Source organism: Pinus tabuliformis, chromosome 3_1 (genome assembly GCF_031772625.1).
Source record: "Pinus tabuliformis cultivar Carrire ecotype Pingquan chromosome 3_1, CPIR1, whole genome shotgun sequence".
Taxonomy (NCBI): Eukaryota; Viridiplantae; Streptophyta; class Pinopsida; order Pinales; family Pinaceae; genus Pinus; species Pinus tabuliformis.
Window position 1 is genome coordinate 761,094,818 of NC_142301.1, and position 22,493 is coordinate 761,117,310.

At 41.2% G+C, this 22,493-nt stretch overlaps 1 protein-coding gene across 1 annotated transcript in view; it reads left to right on the plus strand.

Annotated features, from left to right (window-relative positions):
- The first annotated feature begins 666 nt into the window (after positions 1-666).
- LOC149189610 (uncharacterized) overlaps positions 667-22,493 on the plus strand; it is a 320,514-nt gene continuing 298,687 nt past the window's right edge. Inside the window, exon 1 of the mRNA XM_089411857.1 lies at positions 667-1,086. Coding sequence (XP_089267983.1) covers positions 937-1,086 — 150 coding nt within the window. The 5' untranslated portion in view covers positions 667-936. The remainder of the gene's footprint in view (positions 1,087-22,493) is intronic.

The window sequence follows — 22,493 nt, forward strand, 5'->3', positions numbered from 1 at the left end:
AATATATATATATATATATTTATTATTATTTTTTTTTAATTTTTTAATTTTATTTATTTATTTTTTTAGTGTGGTTTACAGATACCTGTGGTCACTGGGTAGCCGCTATGTCCATGGATCACCTGTAGGGTGGATCCCACCCGAAGGGGATCACACCCTTCGTGGCCATATTTATTTGCCCTGACCCCAAAAGCTTTCGGGAATTGACCTTGTGACCTCTCCATTGGAGAGAAACTGATTTGACCGATAACTCTGGAGGCTTTGACTTAATAATTTAACAACATATAAATTGAATTTAAATTTGATTAATAAACCCCCTATTTTAACTTAGTAATTCAATCTATTAAATTAAATATTACTAATATTATAATTTTATTTTTTCAGTCACTACATTAATAAAAGTAATCGATAAAACACAATATTTTTTAAATAAAAAAACCTAAAACCATGAAATAAACCAAAATAAATTAACAATGTTAACTGACTCAGATTTTGAAGTACAAAATAAACCTACAGAGTTAATCACAGCAACGCTGATTGCATACAAATGGATTCCAGTAATAAGTTAAACGGATTTCGTTCGAAATAAGTGCTCCCTGCTTCCGCTATAAAAATAGAAGACTACTTTCCAACCAAAATTTTATCCTTCTGATGTCAAAACGGAGTGGTTGTTGTAGACTATCAAGGGCCTACCCCTACACCACACCTCGGCAAAACCGACCCCGGATTTCATTATTTTAATGCTCAAGACACCGTAAGTGTTTTTTCAAAGACAAGGAAGGTTTGAGCTGGAGTCACGGCAGGAAGCACCCGTGGCAATAAAATTGATCTCTTTTTCGTTCATTTCTTCTCCGTATTGCAGAAGGAGAAAACAGAGGATACCATTTCAGAACAACACCAGATCCCATTTATCGGAATTTCTGTGAATTGGAAGCAATGTCGTGGTTAAGAACAGCCATGAACAAGGCCGCTGAGGTGGGAGGGAAGAACAACTTAAGTCGCACGGTAAAAAACTATGCAGGCACCGTTGTTCAACATGCTGGCCAAGCCGTCGTTGAAGGGGCCAAACTCTTCCAAGATCGTATCGTAAGTCGTATTAAAAGCTTGAGTTTAACTAAATTCGTGATTTGCATGCCTATATTGAGCTCATTTTGCCAACGTTGAATTTATTTTCAAGGAGCAGGTTAGGTTTTGATTACATTGCCATATGCACAAAATATCCAGGTTACTGCACACGCCGTTCGTGTAAGGTCAAAACTCTTAGGGTACTTGATTTCAGATAGAAAGCTCACTTTTAAACAAATCTAAGGAATATGCGTATGCAATGGATAAGTTTAAGTAAATACTGTGGCATGTGACTGATCTGAGTCATTGCTATATAAATTTAGCTTAATAAACCTTTATAACATTTTAGAGTAATAACCTGTAGTTTGTCAATTATGAAATCAACCGCTTCCAGAAAAGGATAAAGAAAGTAAAAATTGTATCATTTTAGTTTGACTTATCTCAATATAACCGAGTGAAAGATCGCGGTGTGAAGTAGCAGGTCTATAATGCAAAATCTGTCTCTATTTCTTGAGCTGTGGGATAGGATCCCAAGTTTTGTAAGGGAGATTGCCAAGGAACCATAATTTCCTTAACATCATTTTTAAATATTTGGTGAGGATATTGTGAATATATTTAATTTTAGGGCGTCCATATGTTTAGGCCAAAAGTTGGCAAACATTTTCATGCAAACTAGCTTGGACCTATAGAAATCTGGGTGCATACTCATTTTGAAAAATCATTTTGGACAAAGTTTGCAAACAAGTAGCCTGGCGAATTTTAACCCCCTAAGATTTTCTCTGATTTTATAACCACGTTATTGTGCAACTAGTTATTAGGGAGAGCGGACACGATAGCTCAATGCAAGTAAATTTCGAGGGTAGGGCCCACGGCCGAACAATTATAACAGATTATAATTGCACATTACAAGGCCAGAACTTCTAACACGCCATGTCCTTTTCACAAGAAGTATTCGTTTAGCTATAAGTTTCTTTATGAGCAATATGTTCTTGGCGGTGTTACACTACTTGACTATTGAGTTTGAAATTACTCTTTGAGGAAACTGAATCAAGTCAGCTTCTCAGATTATTGTTAGATTCTCTCAAACCATGGTAAAATGATTCTGCGTTTTAAAAGAATTTCAGCAGGAAACTAAACAGCAAAAAATTGCATTCTGTAATCAACCTGGATCTATAAACACATGCTGCAGAAAATATATTACAGAAACACAATAAATTGACTGTCGAGACTCAAAACCCTGTACTGCTTTTCAGTATATCTGAAAATTAGTGAACTGGTAACTGCTGAACCGAAAACTGAATGACTAAAAACCTATACCCTATCTTTTCCTTTATAGACTAGAAGGTATAAAGATTCTGGACACATGTACAGCAGTGCTTTAAGTGGAAATATTAAACCTAATCCTAAATTGCCTTCCTTGCATGGGTACATGTGCTTATGTGAAGTGTGCCTCTAGTGGAGTTGAACTGAGGCATGGAAGCATGCATCCTGCTAGATATATGTGCCCTAACTCATACTGGATTCCACATGCATGGGCGCCTTGCTTAATTATGAAACTGTATCCTTCAATTGTGCATTCACATACTAACTAAAAAAAACCAGAAATAGAACTGGACTGCTAAATATAAAATAATCTAAACTAGAATGAAACTGAGGATGTTGCATGCATGCATGCACACTCTATCTCTCTCTCCACAAATGCTCCTGCTACCTCATTACTGTTGTATGAAATTGGTGAAGGATGGCTGTGTGGAGCTGCAGTAGAACTCTGCTGGAAGAGGGTTGCCTTGCTGCTGTACTGAAATCCACACGTCATGCATGCCTTCTCTGGATGCGCACACGGGTCTTCACTACTTGCTGCTGCCATCAATGGCAGCTCTGCTGTACACTTTCTAAGCTAGCAAAAATCCAACACTCCTGCTTACTGAGGAAGGTGTTCTCTGCCAAACTGAAGATACTCACTTTGCATTTAGAATCTTCCCTCTTCTAGGAGCTTGGTTGAATAGTTGACCATCAATGAACCTGAAGAAACATGAATCTGAATCACTGCTTTCTTCTGTACTGTGAACTCTGTTTAGCATCTTCAAGGTGAAAACCTTTTGTACAAGGAACACTGCATCAGCAGCTTGCCAACGGTAGAAGGGTAGGACCCTTCTTAACTTCGTATTTGTCCCAAGGGGACAATGTTTTGTGAAATCTGTTGATGCATCTGCACATATTAAAGATGCACAACTATCATGTGAGTTGTTGGACATTTTCATTCAGGAGTTAGGTCCACAAAATATTGTCCAAGTCATAACGGACAACGTTGCAAATATGTTGCTGCTGAGAGGTTGCTTATGGGGAGGTATCCTAATTAGTTTTGGACACCTTGTGCTGCACATTGTATTTACTTGATGTTATGTGACGTAGGGAAGATTCTTTTTGTGAGGGATATTGTTGAATCATCCAAGAGTGTAACAAAATCTATATGTAGTCATGCATCTGTGCTTAACTTGATGAGAAGATTCACCAATAACAAGGAGTTGGTGTGTCCTACCATTACATGGTTTGCCACTGTTTCATATCTTTTCAATCTCTGTTGAATTCTATGTGGGTTGTGAAGACCATGTTTCTTTCACGAGAGTAGCGTGGTTTATTCAACTTTATTTTCTAGTCGGCAAAGTGGAGGGAGAGGCCATATGCATACTAGTTTCATGTCAGGAGATCTTTTGGGTAAGAGTTGAAGTGTGTGCCATTTTGAACCGTTCATGGATTGGTTGTGTTGATTTTTTAATGTACCTTGGACAAGTGTTAAATTATGGTATGTTCTATATGCTTAAGAGCAATTTACTTCAATTCTTCTTATTAGCCCAATATCAATTTCCAGTATTGCAATCACATCAACATGATAGTAAAATGCAGATATAACATAAATGTAAACAACAGAAGACAAGCCAAGACAAGAGACACAAGATGTGGCACCAACCAGGGACAAATCCCAATGCGGGGAAACCCTTTGATCAATTCTTCTATATTCTTTAATAATTCAGCAAAGAGAGAGAGATAGTACAATATCACAAATCTGTGATTTACAACAGCAGAAATGTAATTCTGATCAGCGATGTCAAAGCTGGTCAAACAGCTCCAAAAGACCTCAAGACAACCTAGGAGAACTCGACCTCCAACAATAATAGATAGCAGCCCAAAACAGTTCTCAAAACATGGTCAGAACAACAGTCAACATATCAGCTCCTGCAGTCAGCCCTAACCAGTCAACGTTTCCCAAAAGTGTGGTCAAACAGTGGTCAACAAAGGCTGATCTGAACTGTGGCTAGCAAGATAGAGGCTCCCCACACAAATCCGCAGTCAAGGGTGTCTTCACGCTGGTCAATGCTGTCCTCTAGCACCTCGGTCAACCCAAATCAATGCTGTTGTACCTTCCTGCGTCCTCCTGCACTTAGGTCAAAGTTGCTGCTCCTAACTGCGTCCTCCTCCTCCTCCCCACGTGAGAGAGTCTTCCTCCTCCTATGCATACCCAAGAGACTAGGAGAGAGGAGATGTGGAGGTGAGATGAGTGTCATAATGCCTGAAGGTCTCCTCTACTTATATGCCACGTTGAGGTTTAGCTCGGGGTGTGCAACACTATTTTACTTGCTGGCCAACCTTGTCAAATTGTCAAGAAATACAAATAAGTTCATATCTCCATGAATACATGTCGGAATCGGAAGATCGTTAGATCAATCCTACACCTCTCGACGAGAGGAATCCAAGAAAAATATCAACTGCCATAAATAAGATGACCCACATGGAGTTTGGCTCTAGTTGCCAATTTTAATACTCCCTCTCAACTAGGGAGAACTCCATTTGGTAATCCATCTGTCTGTTGGTACTATCTTTGCCATCAAATACACTGCCCTGCACTGCTCGGCTCTGCTGAACTATGAATAAGAAGAAATGATCGAGAATGTATCATACCATCCTCTGCTGACCCGAAGTCAGTACTAGATAAAAGAGAGTGTCCAATAGCACTCTTGCTGACCCGAAGTCAGTCCTAATGAAGAGAGTGTGTCATACCACTCTGACTGACCCGAAGTCAGTTCCAAATAAAGAGAGTGAGTTATATCACTCTTACTGACCCGAAGTCAGTTCCAATTGATCCCAGGTCATTGTCATCCTAACATAGGGAGTACGGTAGGTACATGGTGTGTTCATCGGTATTACTGTTGTCCCTACCTATCCTCATTTCCCTACTCATTGGCTAGATGAGAGGTGCTTCCCATGAGTCCCAGACTGCATGGGTAGGATGTCTCGGCATGAGAAGGATGAATTACTCATCCTGCCTACATGTCGCCATGGGGTATCACAGGGGAAGGCTGAATCATTCGCACTGTACATAGCGCACCACTAGGGGAGGGTGAGTCACCCTATGGTCGCTCGTCGCTCCAAGAAGTACCCCAAGCACCTCGGAGCTCCCAGAGCTCAATGTACGCATCATACAGGGCCCTCATAAGAGGGTCTCTCAACGACTCCTAGTCGTTCTCGGAAAGTCAAGAATTTGACCTTTCCTAGGGGCATTGTCAGAATGTCGGCGACTTGCGCATATGTCCCAATATGATGTAGCCTTATTGCTCCTCGTTGTACCATATCTCGGATAAAGTGGTACTTGATATTGATGTGCTTGGAGCGATCACGAAATACGAGATTCTCGGATAAACGAATCCCACTCTGGTTGTCGTAGAGGATCATGGTAGTATCCAACATATGTCCAAACAGCGCACTGAAGAGCTTCCTCAACCAGACAACCTCACAAGAGGCCATACTCGCAGCGATGTATTCTACCTCAGCGGTGCTCAAAGCCACCGACTTTTGCTTCCTGCTCATGTAGGATATCGAGGCAGATCCCAAAGAGAAACAACACCCGGAAGTGCTCTTTCGGTCCACCACACTGCTTGCCCAATCAACATCGGAATATCCATGTAACCTCACATCTACGGCAGTGTATCTCAACCCATGAGTGATTGTGCCCCAAAGATATCTTAGAAGATTCTTGGCACCAATCCAATGTGAGTGATGAGGCTCAACCATATATTGGCTCAACGTGTTGACTACAAAACATATATCCGGATGGGAGTTCACCAAGAATATCAATGCTCCTATGAGTTGACAATACTCAGAAGCATTTCCCAAAATAGGTCTGGCAGCACTACCGCATAACTTCTTGAAGTTAAGCTCCATCAGGGTAGTCACGGGCTTGCAGTCCACCATACTAAATCTTTCCAATATCTTCACCACGTATTTTTCTTGCGATAGGAAAATTTCTCCTGGCTTTTGCCAGACTTCCGGCCCTAGGAAATAATGCATTAGTCCTAGGTTCTTCATCTCAAATTTGGAAGCCAACTCCCTCTTACATTTGTGAATGAGAGGGTCTGCACCTGTCAGAAAGAGGTCTTCAACATACAACACCGGTATGAGAGGCTTATCATCCTCAACCTTAAAGTAAAGGTTTGGATCGACTTCACTCCTAGTGAATCCTAGCTTCATCAAGTAGCTATCGATCCTCTCACACCAAGCTCGAGGTGCTTGCTTTAGCCCATAGAGAGCTTTCTTCAACCCACATACGTGAGATTCCTGATTATGAATCTCAAACCCCTCGGGTTGTTCCACATAGACTTCCTCTTTAATCGAACCATGCAAGAACGCGGTCTTGACATCGATCTGATGTAGATTCCATCCTTGCGAAGCGGCAAGGGCTATGATCGAGCGGATAGTGGTGTATCGGGCAACAGGTGCAAATATCTCGTCATAATCTACACCTTCCTTTTGAGAGAAACCTTGAGCAACAAAGCGAGCCTTGTACTTTTCAGCACTCCCATCAGCTCTATGCTTGATTTTGTAAAGCCACTTCGAGGTGACAATTGTTTTGTCTTGGGGTCTGGGGATCACATCCTAGACATCATTCTTCATAATGGACTTGTATTCCTCATTCATAGCATCCTTCTGCACTTGATGCTTCACGGCTTATTCTAATGATGAAGGCTCATTTTGAATGATGGTGCTCATAATGGTCAAGTATCCCTAATACTTGGTCGGCTTTTTACTTTCATGGAAAGTCCCTCTGGGTGCAATATGTCTCTCGGCATCTTCAAGGGGCCCCCTAAGCCATGAGGGCCTCTCCCTAGAAGAGGAAAGCTCTTGCGGAGGGGGATCAATAAGATCCATAAGTTCTTCCACATCGGGCATCATCTCATCTTCCTTCTCATCTGACTTCCTGGAGTTAACTTCTTTATCTTTCCTTAAAATAGGAAGATTGTCAACCTTGCTAAGAGCCATATGTTCGTCAAAGGTGACATCATGACTTATCTCGACTACCCTTTGACCAGCCACATAGATTCTTAGCCCTTAGAATTTTCGCTATAGCCCACGGAGATTCCCTTCTTTTCAGATGCACCAATTTGCTTCTTTTCTCTTTCAGCACATGAAAATATACGGGACTTCCAAAAATTCTAAAATGAGAGACATCATTTTTCTTATTAGTGAACATCTCTTCGGCGGTCTTGGAATCCAATGCTTGATGAGGGCATCGATTTTGAACATATACGACGGTGTTCGCAGCTTCGGCCCATAGAAACTTTGAAAGCCTTTGATCATGGAGCATGGCACGAACAACTTCCACAATCATACGATTCTTCCTTTCTGCCACACCATTCTGCTCAAGAGTGTATGGTGTTGCGGTCTCCCTCTTAATGCCAACTTCTTTGCAAAAGTCATGGAACTCATTGGATTCATACTCGATCCTATTATCAGTTCTTAAGATCTTGATCCTCTTCTCGGTTTGATTCTTGATCAAGGCTTTGAAGTGATGGAACTAGGAGAACACTTCATCCTTCTTTTTCAAGAAGTATATCCAAGTCTTGCGAGGATAATCATCTGTAAAAGTGATATAATATAGATATCCTCCCAAAGAGTTCACGGGCATCATACCAGATATGTTGGAGTGAATTAACTACAAAATGTCAGAGGTCTTGCTATGGATTGAGGGGAATGGTCCCCTTTTGAGTTTTCCTTCAGCACATCCTGGACATACACCTTCATGCTCTATTTTGAACTCGGGCATCCCTGTCACCATTTGTCTCACATTGGGTAGAGCCTTATAATGAAGGTGGACAAACCTCCGGTGCCATAGTTCAGACTGAAGAGATGTGTCGCAAGACATGACTCCCAACGGACTTCCTCCAACTTGATATAAAGAGTCAACTCGAAACCCAAGAGTGAAAGCATCCTTAAAATTTTTTTTCCACACAAGTACCTTGCCATTGATGAAGGCCACTTTGTAGCCTTTGTTTTCCATTGCCGAAATGGACACCAGGTTCTTGAGATCAGGTACATATAGGACTTCTTGCAAATGGATTGTGTTACCTTGATTTAATCGAAGAGTAACATTCCCTACACCCTTTACGGGATAGGTGGAATTGTCTCCAAGAATAATCTCCAAGTTTGTCTCCTTCTCTATCAGATTAGAGAGAGCTTCCTTGTAACCAGTGAAGTGCCTTGAGGCACCACTATCAATAAGCCAATTGCCCAACGAGTCCGGAGGAGAGGTGGTGGAGAGGGCCAATATGAGATAATATTCATCTTGCTTTGATTCATACCTGGAGTTCCTTGCTTTCTTGTTGGGTTGGCCACTTCCTTGATTTCCCACATTCCTCTTTCCTTTGCTATTGAACCTGCCATTCCTTTGATTGTGGTTGTTGTTGCCCCGAGAGTGATTTTGATCATCGTTATTCAATGTGTCCTTTCTATTTGGAAACTCCATCACATAGTGGCCAAATTTATTGCAAACGAAGCATCTTCCTTTCCTTCCACCCTTCGAACCGGTCTTTCCTTTGAAGTGACCTTTAGGCCCATAATTATTTCTCCTTTTGGCATGAGAGGAGAAAGCAGTGGGATTGCCTTTGCCTGAAGGCATTTCTTGCTCCACCATCCTTGTCTCTTCTTGAATGCATCTCGCCATCAATTCTTCAAATCCTGGAATTCGATCATTGTTGAGAAGAGTGGTTCTAAATACATACCATTCGGATGGGAGTCCTCCAAGAGTAGTGATAGTTAGTTCCCTGTTAGAAATGACTTCTCCAATTGATAGGTGATCATTCTTGATCTCAGTGATCCTTAAGAAGTAGGATTGAATATCTTTATCCTTGCCCTTCCTAATATCCTTCAACTTATTTTTGAGGAACAAAACTTTATGTGCATCACTAAATTTAAACAAGCTTACCAGTCTATCATAGATCTCCTTGGAGGTGTTCAACTCGGAAATGTAGGCCACCAGAAGCTTGTCAATTGAATCCCGTATGATCTTCTTTGCTTTGACTTCACCCTTAGTGTACTTGTTCCTTGTAGCAGCTGGTGCATTTGATGGAGGCTTCGTAATTCTGCCCCTCACATAGTCCAACACTTATTGCTCTTCCAATGTCAGATCATGAGACATCTTCCATCCGTGATAGTCAGACATCTTCCATCCGTGATAGTCAGACTTCTCACATAGCTTGTCTTCGGCGGGGAAGTGTGATGAGGAACCAATGAAGCCTTTTGACTTTTTCCAACTATCTTCGGTGATTTCTCTTGCTCTTGTTTGGGCTTTGTCTTCACCTCACCCCTGATACCATGTTAAATTATGGTATGTTCTATGGTTAAGAGCAATTTACTTCAATTCTTCTTATTAGCCCAATATCAAATTCCAGTATTGCAATCACATCAACATGATAGTAAAATGCAGATAGAACATAAATGTAAACAACAGAAGACAAGCCAAGACAAGAGACACAAGATGTGGCACCAGCCAGGGACAAACCCCAATGCGGGGAAGCCCTTTGATCAATTCTTCTATATTCTTCAATAATTCAGCAGAGAGAGAGAGATAGTACAATATCACAAATTTGTGATTTACGACAGCAACAATGTAATTTTGATCATCAAGGTCAAAGCTGGTCAAACAACTCTAAAAGACCTCAAGACAACCTAGCAGAACTCGGTTGAACTATGAAGAAGAAGAAATGATCGAGAATGTATCATACCATCCTCCACTGACCCGAAGTCAGTACTAGATAAAAGAGAGTGTCCAATAGCACTTTTACTGACCTGAAGTCAGTCCCACTGAAGAGAGTGTGTCATACCACTCTGATCGACCCAAAGTCAGTTCCAGATAAAGATAGTGAGTTATATCACTCTTACCGACCTAAAGTTAGTGCCAATTGGTCCTAGATCATTGTCATCCTAGCATAGGGAGTATGGTAGATACATGATGCGTCCATCGGTATTACTATGATCCCTACCGATCCTCATTTCCCTACTCATTAGCCAGATGAGAGGTACTTCCCATGAGTCCCAGACTACATGGTTAGGATGTCTCGGCAGGAGAAGGATGAACCACTCATCCTGCCTACATGTCGCCACAGGGTATCACAGGGGAAGGCTGAATCATTCACCCTGTACATAGTCCACCACTAGGGGAGGGTTAGTCACCCTATGGTCACTCGTCGCTCCAAGAAGTACCCTAAGCCCCCCAGAGCTCCGAGTGCTCAATGTATGCATCTTACAGGACCCTCATAAGGGGGTCTCTCAATGACTCCTAGTTGTTCTCGGAATGTCAAGAATTTGACCTTTCCCAGGGGCTTCGTCAGAATGTAGGTGACCTGCTCATCTGTCCCAATATGATGGAGCCTGATTGCTCCTCACTGTACCATATCCCGGATAATGTGGTACTTGATATTGATGTGCTTGGAGCGATCATGAAATACGGGATTCTCGCATGAACGAATCCCACTTTGGTTGTCACAGAGGATCATCGTAGTCTCTGACGTATGTCCAAATAGCTCACTAAAGAGCTTCCTCAACCAGATAGCCTCACAGGAGGCCATACTCGCAACAATGTATTCTGCCCCAGCGATGCTCAAAGCCCTCAACTTACACTTCTTGCTCATCCAAGATATCGAGGCAGATCCCAAAGAGAAACAACACCTGGAAGTGCTCTTTCGGTCTACCACATTGCCCGCCCAATCAACATCGGAATATCCATGTAGCCTCACATCTACGACAATGTATCTCAACCCATGAGTGATTGTGTCTCAAAGATATCTCAGAAGATTCTTGGCACCAATCCAATGTGAGTGATGAGGCTCAACCATATATTGGCTCAATGTGTTGACTACAAAACATATATCCGGACGGGAGTTCACCAAGAACATCAATGCTCCTATAAGTTGACGATACTCAAAAGCATTTGCCAAAACAGGTCCGGCAGCACTACTACATAACTTCTTGAAGTTAAGCTCCATCAGGGTAGTCACGGGCTTGCAGTCCACCATACCAAATCTTTCCAATATCTTCACCACGTAATTTCCTTGAGATAGGAAAATTTCTCTTGGCTTTTGCCAGACTTCCAGCCCTAGGAAATAGTGCATCAGTCCTAGGTCCTTCATCTCAAATTCGGAAGCCAACTCCCTCTTACATTTGTGAATGAGAGGGTTTGCACCTGTCAGAAAGAGGTCATCAACATACAACACCAGTATGAGAGACTTATCATCCTCAACCTCAAAGTAAAGGTTTGGATCGGCTTCACTCCTGGTGAATCCTAGCTTCATCAAGTAGCTATCGATCCTCTCACACGAAGCTCGGGGTGCTTGCTTTAGCCCATAGAGAGCTTTCTTATCCCCACATACGTGAGATTCCCGATTATGAATCTCAAACCCCTCGGCATGTTCCACATAGACTTCCTCTTTAATCGAACCATGTAAGAACGCGGTCTTGAAATCGATCTGATGTAGGTTCCATCCTTGCGAAGCGTCAAGGGCTATGATCGAGCGGATAGTGGTGTATCGGGCAACAGGTGCAAATATCTCGTCATAATCTACACCTTCCTTTTGAGAGAAGCCTCGAGCAACAAAGCGAGCCTTGTACTTTTCAACAATCCCATCAACTCCATGCTTGATTTTGTGCCACTTCGAGGTGACAACTGTTTTGTCCTGGGGTCTGGGGATCACATCCTAGACATCATTCTTCATAATGGACTCGTATTCCTCATTCATAGCATCCTTTCGTACTTGATGCTTCATGGATTATTTGAACGATGAAGGCTCATTTTGAATGATGGTGCTCATAATGGTCAAGTATCCCTGATACTTTGTCGGCTTCTTACTTTTAATGAAGTCCCTCTGGGCGCAATATGTCTCTCGGCATCTTCAAGAGTCCCCCTAAGCCATGAGGGCCTCTTCCTAGAAGAGGAAAACTCTTGTGGAGGGGGATCAATAGGATCCATAGGTTCTTCCACATCGGGCATCGTCTCATCTTCCTTCTCATCCGACTTCTTGGCGTCAGCGTCTTTATCTTTCCTTAGAATAGGAAGATTGTCAACCTTGCTAAGAGCCATATGTTTGTCAAAGGTGACATCATGACTTATCTCAACTTTCCTTTGACCAGCCACATAGATTCTATAGCCTTTAGAATTTTCGCTATAGCCCACGAAGATTCCCTTCCTTCCAGATGCACCCAATTTGCTTCTTTTCTCTTTCGGCACATGAAAATATACGGGACTTCCAAAAATTCTAAAACGAGAGACATCAGGTTTCTTACCAGTGAACATCTCTTTGGGAGTATTAGAATCCAATGCTTGATAAGGGCATCGGTTTTGAACATATACGACAGTGTTCGCAGCGTCGGCCCATAGAAACTTCGGAAGCCTTTGATCATGGAGCATGGCACGAACAACTTCCACAATCATACGATTCTTCCTTTTCGCCACACCATTCTGCTTAGGAGTGTATGGTGTTGCGGTCTCCCTCTTAATGCCAGCTTCTTTGCAAAAGTCATGGAACTCACTGGATTCATACTCGGTCCCATTACCAGTCCTTAAGATCTTGATCCTCTTCTTGATTTGATTCTCGATGAAGGCTTTGAAGTGACAGAACTAGGAGAACACTTCATCCTTCTTTTTCAAGAAGTATATCCAAGTCTTGCGAGAATAATCATCTGTAAAAGTGAGACAATATAGATATCCTCCCAAAGAGTTCACTGCCACCATACCAGATATGTCAGAATGAACTAACTGCAAAATGTCAGAGGTCTTGCTATGGATTGAGGGTAATGGTCCCCTTTTGAGCTTTCCTTTGGCACATCCTGGACATAAACCTTCATGCTCTATCTTGAACTCGGGCATCCTTGTCACCATTTGGCTCACATCGGGTAGAGCCTTAAATGAAGGTGGGCAAACCTCCAGTGCCATAGTTCAGACTGAAGAGATGTGTCGCAAGACATGACTCCCAACAGACTTCCTCCAACTTGATATAAAGAGTCAACTCGAAACCCAAGAGTGAAAGCATCCTTAAAATTCTTTTTCCACACACGTACCTTGCCATCGATGAAGGCCACTTTGTAGCCTTTGTCTTCCATTGCCGAAATGGACAGCAAGTACTTGAGATCAGTTACATATTGGACTTCTTCCAAATGGATTGTGTTGCCCTGATTTAATTGAAGAGTAACATTCCCTACACCCTTTACGGGATAGGTGGAATTGTCTCCAAGAATAATCTCCAAGTTTGTCTCCTTCTCTATCAGATTAGAGAGAGCTTCCTTGAAACTAGTGAAGTGCTTTGAGGCACCATTATCAATAAGCGAATTGCCCAACGAGTTCGAAGGAGAGGTGGTGGAGAGCGCCGATATGAGATAATACTCATCTTGCTTTGGTTCATACTTGGAGTTCCTTGCTTTTTTGGAGGGTTGACCACTTCCTTGATTTCCCGCATTCCTCTTTCCTTTGCCATTGAACCTGCCATTCCTTTGATTGTGGTTGGAGTTGCCCTGGGAGTGATTTTGATCATTGTCATGCAATGTGTCCTTTCTATTTCGACACTCCCTCGCATAGTGGCCAAATTTATTGCAAACAAAGCATCTTCCCTTCCTTCCACCCTTCGAAATGGTCTTTCCTTTGGAGTGACCTTTAGGCCCAGAATTATTTCTCCTTTTGGCATGAGAGGAGAAAGCAGTGGGATTGCGTTTGCCTGAAGGCATTTCTTGCTCCACCATCCTTGTCTCTTCTTGAATGCATCTCGCCATCAATTCTTCAAATCCTGGAATTCGATCATTGTTGAGAAGAGTGGTTCTAAATACATACCATTCGGATGGAAGTCCTCCAAGAGTAGTGATAGTTAGTTCCCTGTTAGAAATGACTTCTCCAATTGATAGGAGATCATTCTTGATCTCAGTGATCCTTAAGAAGTAGGATTGAATATATTTATCCTTGCCCTTCTTAATATCCTTCAACTTATTTTTGAGGAACAAAATTCGATTTGCATCACTAACTTTAAACAAGCTTACCAATCTATCGTAGATCTCCTTGGAGGTGTTCAACTCGGAAATGTAGGCCACCAGACGCTTGTCAATTGAGTCCCGGATGATCTTCTTTGCTTTGACTTCACCCTTAGTGTACTTGTTCCTTGTAGCAGCCGGTGCATTTGATGGAGGCTCCGTAATTCTGCCCCTCACATAGTCCAACACTTCCTACTCTTCCAATGTCAGATCAAGAGACATCTTCCATCCGTGATAGTCAGACTTCTCACGGAGCTTGTCTTTGGCGGGGAAGTGTGATGAGGAACCCATGAAGCCTTTTGACTTTTTCCAATTGTCTTTGGTGATTGCTCTTGCTCTTGTTTGGGCTTTGTCTTCACCTCACCTCTGATACCATGTTAAATTATGGTATGTTCTATGCTTAAGAGCAATTTACTTCAATTCTTCTTATTAGCCCAATATCAATTTCCAGTATTGCAATCACATCAACATGATAGTAAAATGCAGATAGAACATAAATGTAAACAACAGAAGACAAGCCAAGACAAGAGACACAAGATGTGGCACCAGCCGGGGACAAACCCCAATGCGGAGAAACCCTTTGATCAATTCTTCTATATTCTTCAATAATTCAGCAGAGAGAGAGAGAGATAGTACAATATCACAAATCTGTGGTTTACAACAGAAGCAATGTAATTTTGATCAGCAAGGTCAAAGCTGGTCAGACAACTCTAAAAGACCTCAAGACAACCTAGGAGAACTCGGCCTCCAACAGTAATATTCAACTCCAAAAGACCTGAAGACAACCTAGGAGAACTCGGCTCTGCTCTGCTCTGCTGAACTATGAAGAAGAAGAAATGATTGAGAATGTATAATACCATCTTCTACTGACCCGAAGTCAGTACCAGATAAAAGAGAGTGTCCAATAGCACACTTACTGATCCGAAGTCAGTCCCAATGAAGATAGTGTGTCATACCACTCTTATTGACCCGAAGTCAGTTCCAAATAAAGAGAGTGAGTTATATCACTCTTATTGACCCGAAGTCAGTGTCAATTGGTCCTAGATGATTGTCATCCTAGCATAGGGAGTACGGTAGATATACGATGCGTCCATCGGTATTACTATGATCCCTACCTATCCTCATTTCCCTACTCATTGGCCCAAAACAATCCTCAAAACATGTTCAAAGCAACAATCAACATATAAGCTCCTGCAGTCAGCCCTAACTAGTCAACTCTGTCCCAAAATTGTGGTCAAACAGAGGTCAATAAAGGCTGATCTGAACTGCGGCTAGCAAGATAGAGGCTCCCCACACAAATCCGCAGTCAACGGTGTCTTCATGCTGGTCAACGCTATCCTCTAGCACCTCGGTCAACCCAAATCAATGCTGTTGTACCTTCCTGTGTCCTCCTGCACCTAGGTCAAATCTGCTGCTCCTAACTACGTCCTCCTTCTTCTTCCCATGTGAGAGAGTCTTCCTCCTCCTACGCATACCCAAGAGACTAGGAGAGAGAAGAGATGTGGAGATGAGATGAGTGTCATAATGCCTCAAGGTCTCCTCTACTTATATGCCACGTTGAGGTTTAGCTGGGGTTGTGCAACACTATTTTACTTGCTGTCCAACCTTGAAAATTGTCAAGAAATACAAATAAATTCATATCTCCATGAATACATGTTGGAATCGGATGATCGTTAGATCAATCCTACACCTCTTGATGAGAGGAATCCAAGAAAATTTATCAGCTGCCATAAATAAGATGACCCACATGGAGTTTCACCCTAGTTGCGAATTTTAATAGTTAGTCTCTAGTCTCTACCAAGGGAAAAGTGTCCAAAATAATTCTTTTCCTAAATGTGACTTTATAAAGTGAAAGTGACTTTATAAGTCGTAAAGTCAATGTTGCCAATTTTAAAAGTTAGTCTATACCTAGGGAAAAGTGTCCAAAATAATTCTTTTCCTAAGTGTGACCTTATAAAGTTAAAGTGACTTTAGACATAAAGTACATTGTGGGTACTTTATTTAATGGGTGAGTTAAAAAATAGAAAGTGAGAATTAAATGCACATTTATTCTCATCCCTTGATCTAAAAGAATTTGAGCCATTAGATCTTAGGGTTGCCCAAAAGTCATTTAGGGAAACAAAAGGGGGAAATGCAAAGAGAGACTGATTCATTTTTCATGAGCAGATTGGAGAAAGGAGGTTGAGAGCTGGAGAAAAGTTCTGAAGGAGATATTTGTTGCAGCAAGCTAAAGGAGTGATTTATGGGCAAAGTTGGGCATGAAAATCGAGGCATGGAAGACATCAGAAGGTACAGTACGAACAACATTTAATGTTGTGAGCTGCACGCCGTTTGGGAGAAGTTTTTGAGATTTTTTTGAAAGAATCTGTACAGTCCGTACAACGGCATGGAAATTCGTACAGTCTGTACGGAATACGTACAATACAATCTATACAGTCGTATCCATATAGTACATATTTTCAGCTTCAAGTGGGCACAAAAATCGAGGCAACGTGGGCATGGTTTTCAAGGAGTTTTGGGCTGAAGAGATAACTTGTATTTTGCTTTTCTGTTTTGTCTGCAAATTTGCACTGGTAGCACAAGAATTTGATCTCCATGAAATCGAACTATTGCAAACCCTTTCTAGATTTTATTGACCCGGTTCAGAGATGAATTTTTTGGTACACTATTTTGACGAGGTTGTTGTCAAGGACTATCTAGTGTGTGTTGAATAAAAGCAGCAGTAAATAAGTTTCCAAAACTTATATTTTGGCATTTATAACATCATCAAGTCTTGTCTGATCCTATTTAAAAGAGAAGAAGTTGAATATTTGGTTCTGATGAATTTGAAAAGTCCATTTAAGAATCTCTTTCTGAAGCATTTCTCTTTGTGAGTTAAAATACTACCAGAGGTAGAGGCACATAGTAGTAGCATATATTCTCAAGGCATCAATTGATCTACAGATGTAAACAGGGCATCTGCATATCAAGGAAGTCATCTACAGGCAGAGGCATTATCGTGAGTACTGGAAATGGGGAAGGTGTTGAATAGAGATATTGATGGTTTGGAGCAGTGGAGAAGCCACTGAAAACCAACTATCGACATTGCTTAATAATAACAGCAACAATCTTCTCTAGTGAGCAAAAGGGCCAAATATGGTTCTCTCTCTCTTGTTGACATACCGTCACCCAAAGTATGAATCCTGTTGAGGAAGATGATCAATATGAAATTGCTGTCAAGATGCCCCATGATCTGAGCCTGAGGGATTGTCCATTTGCAACAGATCATACACTACAATGAAAGGTTGAGATCAACAGGCTGCTTCCTAGTAGGAACTTAATAAGATTATAATTCAAGTTGAAAAATATGTGAAAGCTTCATTGATTAGCATTTCTTTAACGACCAAGGAAACATAAAATATGTTACATTGCATTCAGGCAAAAACTGTTATTGTTACAAAATATGCTTTAGTATACTTCACTATGCCTCTATTATAGTATTAGCCTCAATATGCCATGATTTTCCTGGAAGATGAAGAAATCCTTGGTCAATTTCATCTCTCTCAGCATACTGCTATTATGTTATGTTATTCCAAATACCAATCTCGCTATTATTTGGGATACTTGTTTACATCTATGTTGCATGAGGACCTAGCCTTGTCAGTCGTTCTTGTAATATCAATTATAAGGTTCTATTGATATACTGCTGGTGAGATCTGTCAGTTGAACAAGCAGAGCATGTAAGCGATTTCACCTGTGTTTTAAGGTTTGGTATGATAACATATCATCTCAAATATGACGAAAGGTTGGATGTCCAACTGAAGCAGAATTCAGAGGGAACTATATAGATGACCTTGGCACTTGGATCCAAGGAACAATGACAGAAATGCTAGCAGGTTGTAGACAACTTGCTATTTAGAAGAAGTCATGAACACGGGTGCAGCCATTAATTTATGACTGCCTATGGTCTGATGTACTATGCTGGAAATTTGAACTGTCAGGCATAAGCCCAAATCTAGAAAGAAAGGTTTGAAGACTCCCTAATTTCTTACCTCAAGAAGATAGGTACATGATAGGATCCTCTAATTGATTATTGATGTTTATATATATAAGGATGAAGCTCTTTTGAAGCTGCCTTCAGATTTTGAGACTAATCATTACATACTGAGTCTCCATGGGAGTTGTTTGTTGGACCTTCCCAGCAGTATAACAAAGAGCATCACCCAAAATCATGGCATGATTAAGTGTACTAATAAATTGTCTACAAAGTGGATGGATCCAATGATGAGTAGGTTCCCAGATAGATGATTTGCACTTTGGAAAGATAAGCTTAGGCTTGTGGTCTCCCTGAGTAAGAGGGAGTAAGATTAGTTAAATATTTTCTTCATCAAGACATGCAAGAAGCAAAGGATTTCTCTGCTGTAAATCAATATGTTTGCTGTGTATACTAAAAATCCAATACCGTCACCAAGATCTAGTCTTGATTTTTCAAAAAGCAGCTGGGCACTATTCAAGGATCTTTGGTTAAGATTGAACATTGAGCTCTAGGAGCTCCTGGGGGGTTTTGGGTACTTATTGAGCTATGAGCGACCATAGGGTGAGTGGTTCACCTTCCCCTAATGGTGCGCTGTGTACAGGGTGAGTGGTTCACCTTCCCCTACTGTTGATGACATATGCATAGGATGAGTGGTTCACCTTCTCCTATGGTATATGAGCAGGATGAGTGGTTCACCTTCTCCTACGGATGCCCTAGTGAGAGATGCATATAGGCATCTGTTGACATGTCAGTGGGATGTGGTTCATCCTTTCCCACACGTAGGATGCTCATTCCCCACGATTATTGGTTGACATGTCTGTGGGACATAGTTCATCTGTTCCCCACGTGTAGGATCCTTCCTACAATTGATTGTTGTGCCTTGTGTTTGTAGGACGTAGTTCATCCTTTCCCTATGTGTGATTGTGATGTGTGATTGTAGGATGTGGTTCGTCCTTGCCCTACGTGTGATTGTGATGTGTGATTGTAGGATGTGGTTCGTCCTTTCCCTACGTGTGGTTGTGAGTAGGATGTGATACATTTGTTCCCTGCTATTGATTCAAGATCATCCTATCCATGTACTCCGAGACACATGGAAAGTACCTTTCATCTACCCAATGAGTTGGGAAAAGTGATTAGGGACCATAGCAATAACGATGGATGCATAGGGTATTGCCGTACCTCCTATGACTAGGATGCATGGTGTTCAACCACTTGATCTGGGATCAAGTCCGATGGTTATATAGATTGACTTTTTGTCAGTAGAGAGTAGCAAGGTCTTGTGACTCACTCTCGATCGATTCTTCTTTATTATTCATTTTAGTGTTCAGCAGAGCAGAATAGAGAAGCACAAAGTAGTGCAAATACATAGATGGTTCATGATGACAGGATGGCATGCTGATCTATGATTCATAGGTGGAATTCTCCCTAGTTGAGAGGGAGTGTTAAAATTGGCAAGTAGGGCCAAATTTCACTTTGGAAAACTCCTCTGAGGAAGATAATTGAAGCATTGAATTCCTCTCTTCGAGAGGACCAAAATCGATCTAAAGATCGTCAAATTTGGATAAGTAGAAGTGGGATTATGAATTTATTCTCTCACTCGAAAATTATTCAAGGTCGGCCTTATCTCTATGTCGGCTCAACAATCCAAAAGACACGTCTCTTGACCCCCACCAACTCCTATATATAGAAGCGTCCTCCAACCTCTTTTGGCACATTAAAAAGGGTTGATTATGTCTGGGACAACTGAGCTTTTGGAGGAAGATGAAGGGCATTGTTTTTAGGTCTCTCTTCTACAACAGGGGCCGAGATTCTTTTATTAGGTAGGCCATAGATCTCAATGGAAATTTTGGGTTGTATTCATCATCCAAGTGCAAGCATCTTCTCTGTTTTGGGGCCGCAGGTCAAGGAGCATGTACAGTGAAATAACATGAGCCATTTGAGTTTGTTTAGGGTTGTGTTACCTCTGTAATGCAGGTCATAGAGGGCCGAGTTAATTGGAGGAGATATGGGCAGTGTGGGTGCCTATTGGAGCTGCATACTAACACAGATAAGGGCTGCAGACTTTCCTGTAGTGACAGTATGTGTACAACCCTCATTTGAGGAGGCCGAAAGGTGTATCACCTTATTTTGGCTAGGCCGCAGTCAAGGGAATATATATCGAAGTGTTGAGACCAGTCTTAAAGCATAACGCTTGGGTTTGCAGCAGTGTGTGAGGTTGTTGTAAAGCCCTAACAACAGGATGAGAGGCCTGATTCTAGATCATCTTCTAAAGTCAAAAAATGGCAGTGTATTGTTTTTCTCTGTTGAGCCACAACTAAAATAATGTATCAGGTGAAACATGATGAACTGAAGAAACCCTAATTCGATCAAGGGTTTTCTCGATCTTGGGGTTTTTCCCCGGCTTGAGCCATATCTTTGTGTTCTCTTGTCTTGGCTTGTCTTCTGCACTTACATTTAATGTTCTTTCAGTAGTTACTATTATATGATGATGATGATGGTCAATGTGATGATAAGATAATGGGTTAATGATCTCATGATGTAACTAACCTAAGCAAAGAACATGTTAAGCCAAAATTAACACCTCAACTGTGCATTTTCTTACTCCCGTGGTTTCAGATTTGATGCCAAGGTGATGGATGGATTCCTCACTTGCGTTGAGAAGATGGTGTCATATGAGCAAGCATGTGAAGATATTTCTGAAGAAATGGAGATATGTACATTGGCAGGTTGCACATTTAGTTTTAGCATGGCTATTAAGGATAGGAAGACCAAAATGCCATGTAAGCTTCAATTTGTGTCAAATTTCAATGTCTCTTCATAATTTGCTTCAAATTTCATATTTAAATGTTTTTCTTATTTGTTCTAACTTTTAGATTCTTGATGGACAAACTATAGTGGTAGAGTACCCAATCTCCAAAAGCTTGCCTTTTGAGTGCTCAGCCAAACATGTAGTTCATCCGGATGTGAGCACAATTGGAGTGTATTTGAAAAATACACACCAAGAAGCGCAACAAGTTAAAAAAATTCAAATTAAATATTTTAATTCATTATATATTATAATTTATTTTTTTAATATCTAAATATATAATTATTAATTTATAATTTATGACCCTCTTACAAGTTGGAATTCCAACGCATTAATGACAGTCTACATTTACTACAATCTCGATTGTGGGTGAGGCAACTTAGAAAACCCCTGACGTGGATGCCATCTCATTGGATAAGATTGACACCACTGCTGCATGGAGGGTTGAGATCGAGAGGCTTGTCATGGAATCGATTTTTGATTGGTTAGAGAAGGAGGCATTGGAGGAGCTAGCGGCTTTAGGGGAGAAAGAGGTCTAGGAGGAGGAGCAGGAGATGGCGGAGGAGCAACAAGAGGAGGAGGTGACACCACCTAGAATGGTCACCAATAGAGGACATCAAATGCTACTTCCTATTTCTTCTTCTAGAGTACGTCAAAAGTCCAATTTTAGTCGCAGGGCCTTCTTCCTCTAATTACCTTTTATTGTAAAAGGGATAGAGGAACTCACTCCTTTATGTACCTAATATGATTGTAGATGACTTATGATGATGAAATACATTAATTATATTTTTTGTTGATATTTTGACTCTTACGGATGAGTCAAGACACTGGATTTAGGACATGATTCACTATTGATATGTGATGTAGCACTAGATTTCTTATAAAAGAATATCGAATGAATTAATTAGAAATGAGCAAACAACTCAATGATAATACAAAGATATTTACAATAATAGAAACATCAGGTTTCTATGTAGAATATGGAAACAAACAGTTTCATCTAAGAAACTGCTAAAAGAATAAAAATAGCAACAGCTAAAAGACTGAGCATTAAATACTAAATATGAATATTCTAATACCCTCCCTTAATGCTCAATCTATTTACAACACCAATAGACCCTCAAAATTTTACAAATTTATCAGGACCAAGAGGCTTGGTGAAAATGTCGGCGGGCTGCTCTGTTGTGGGAACATATTGCAACTGAACTGAGCCATCTTCAACCAGCTGGCGAATGTAGTGGCAATGAGTTTCCACATGCTTTTTCGTTC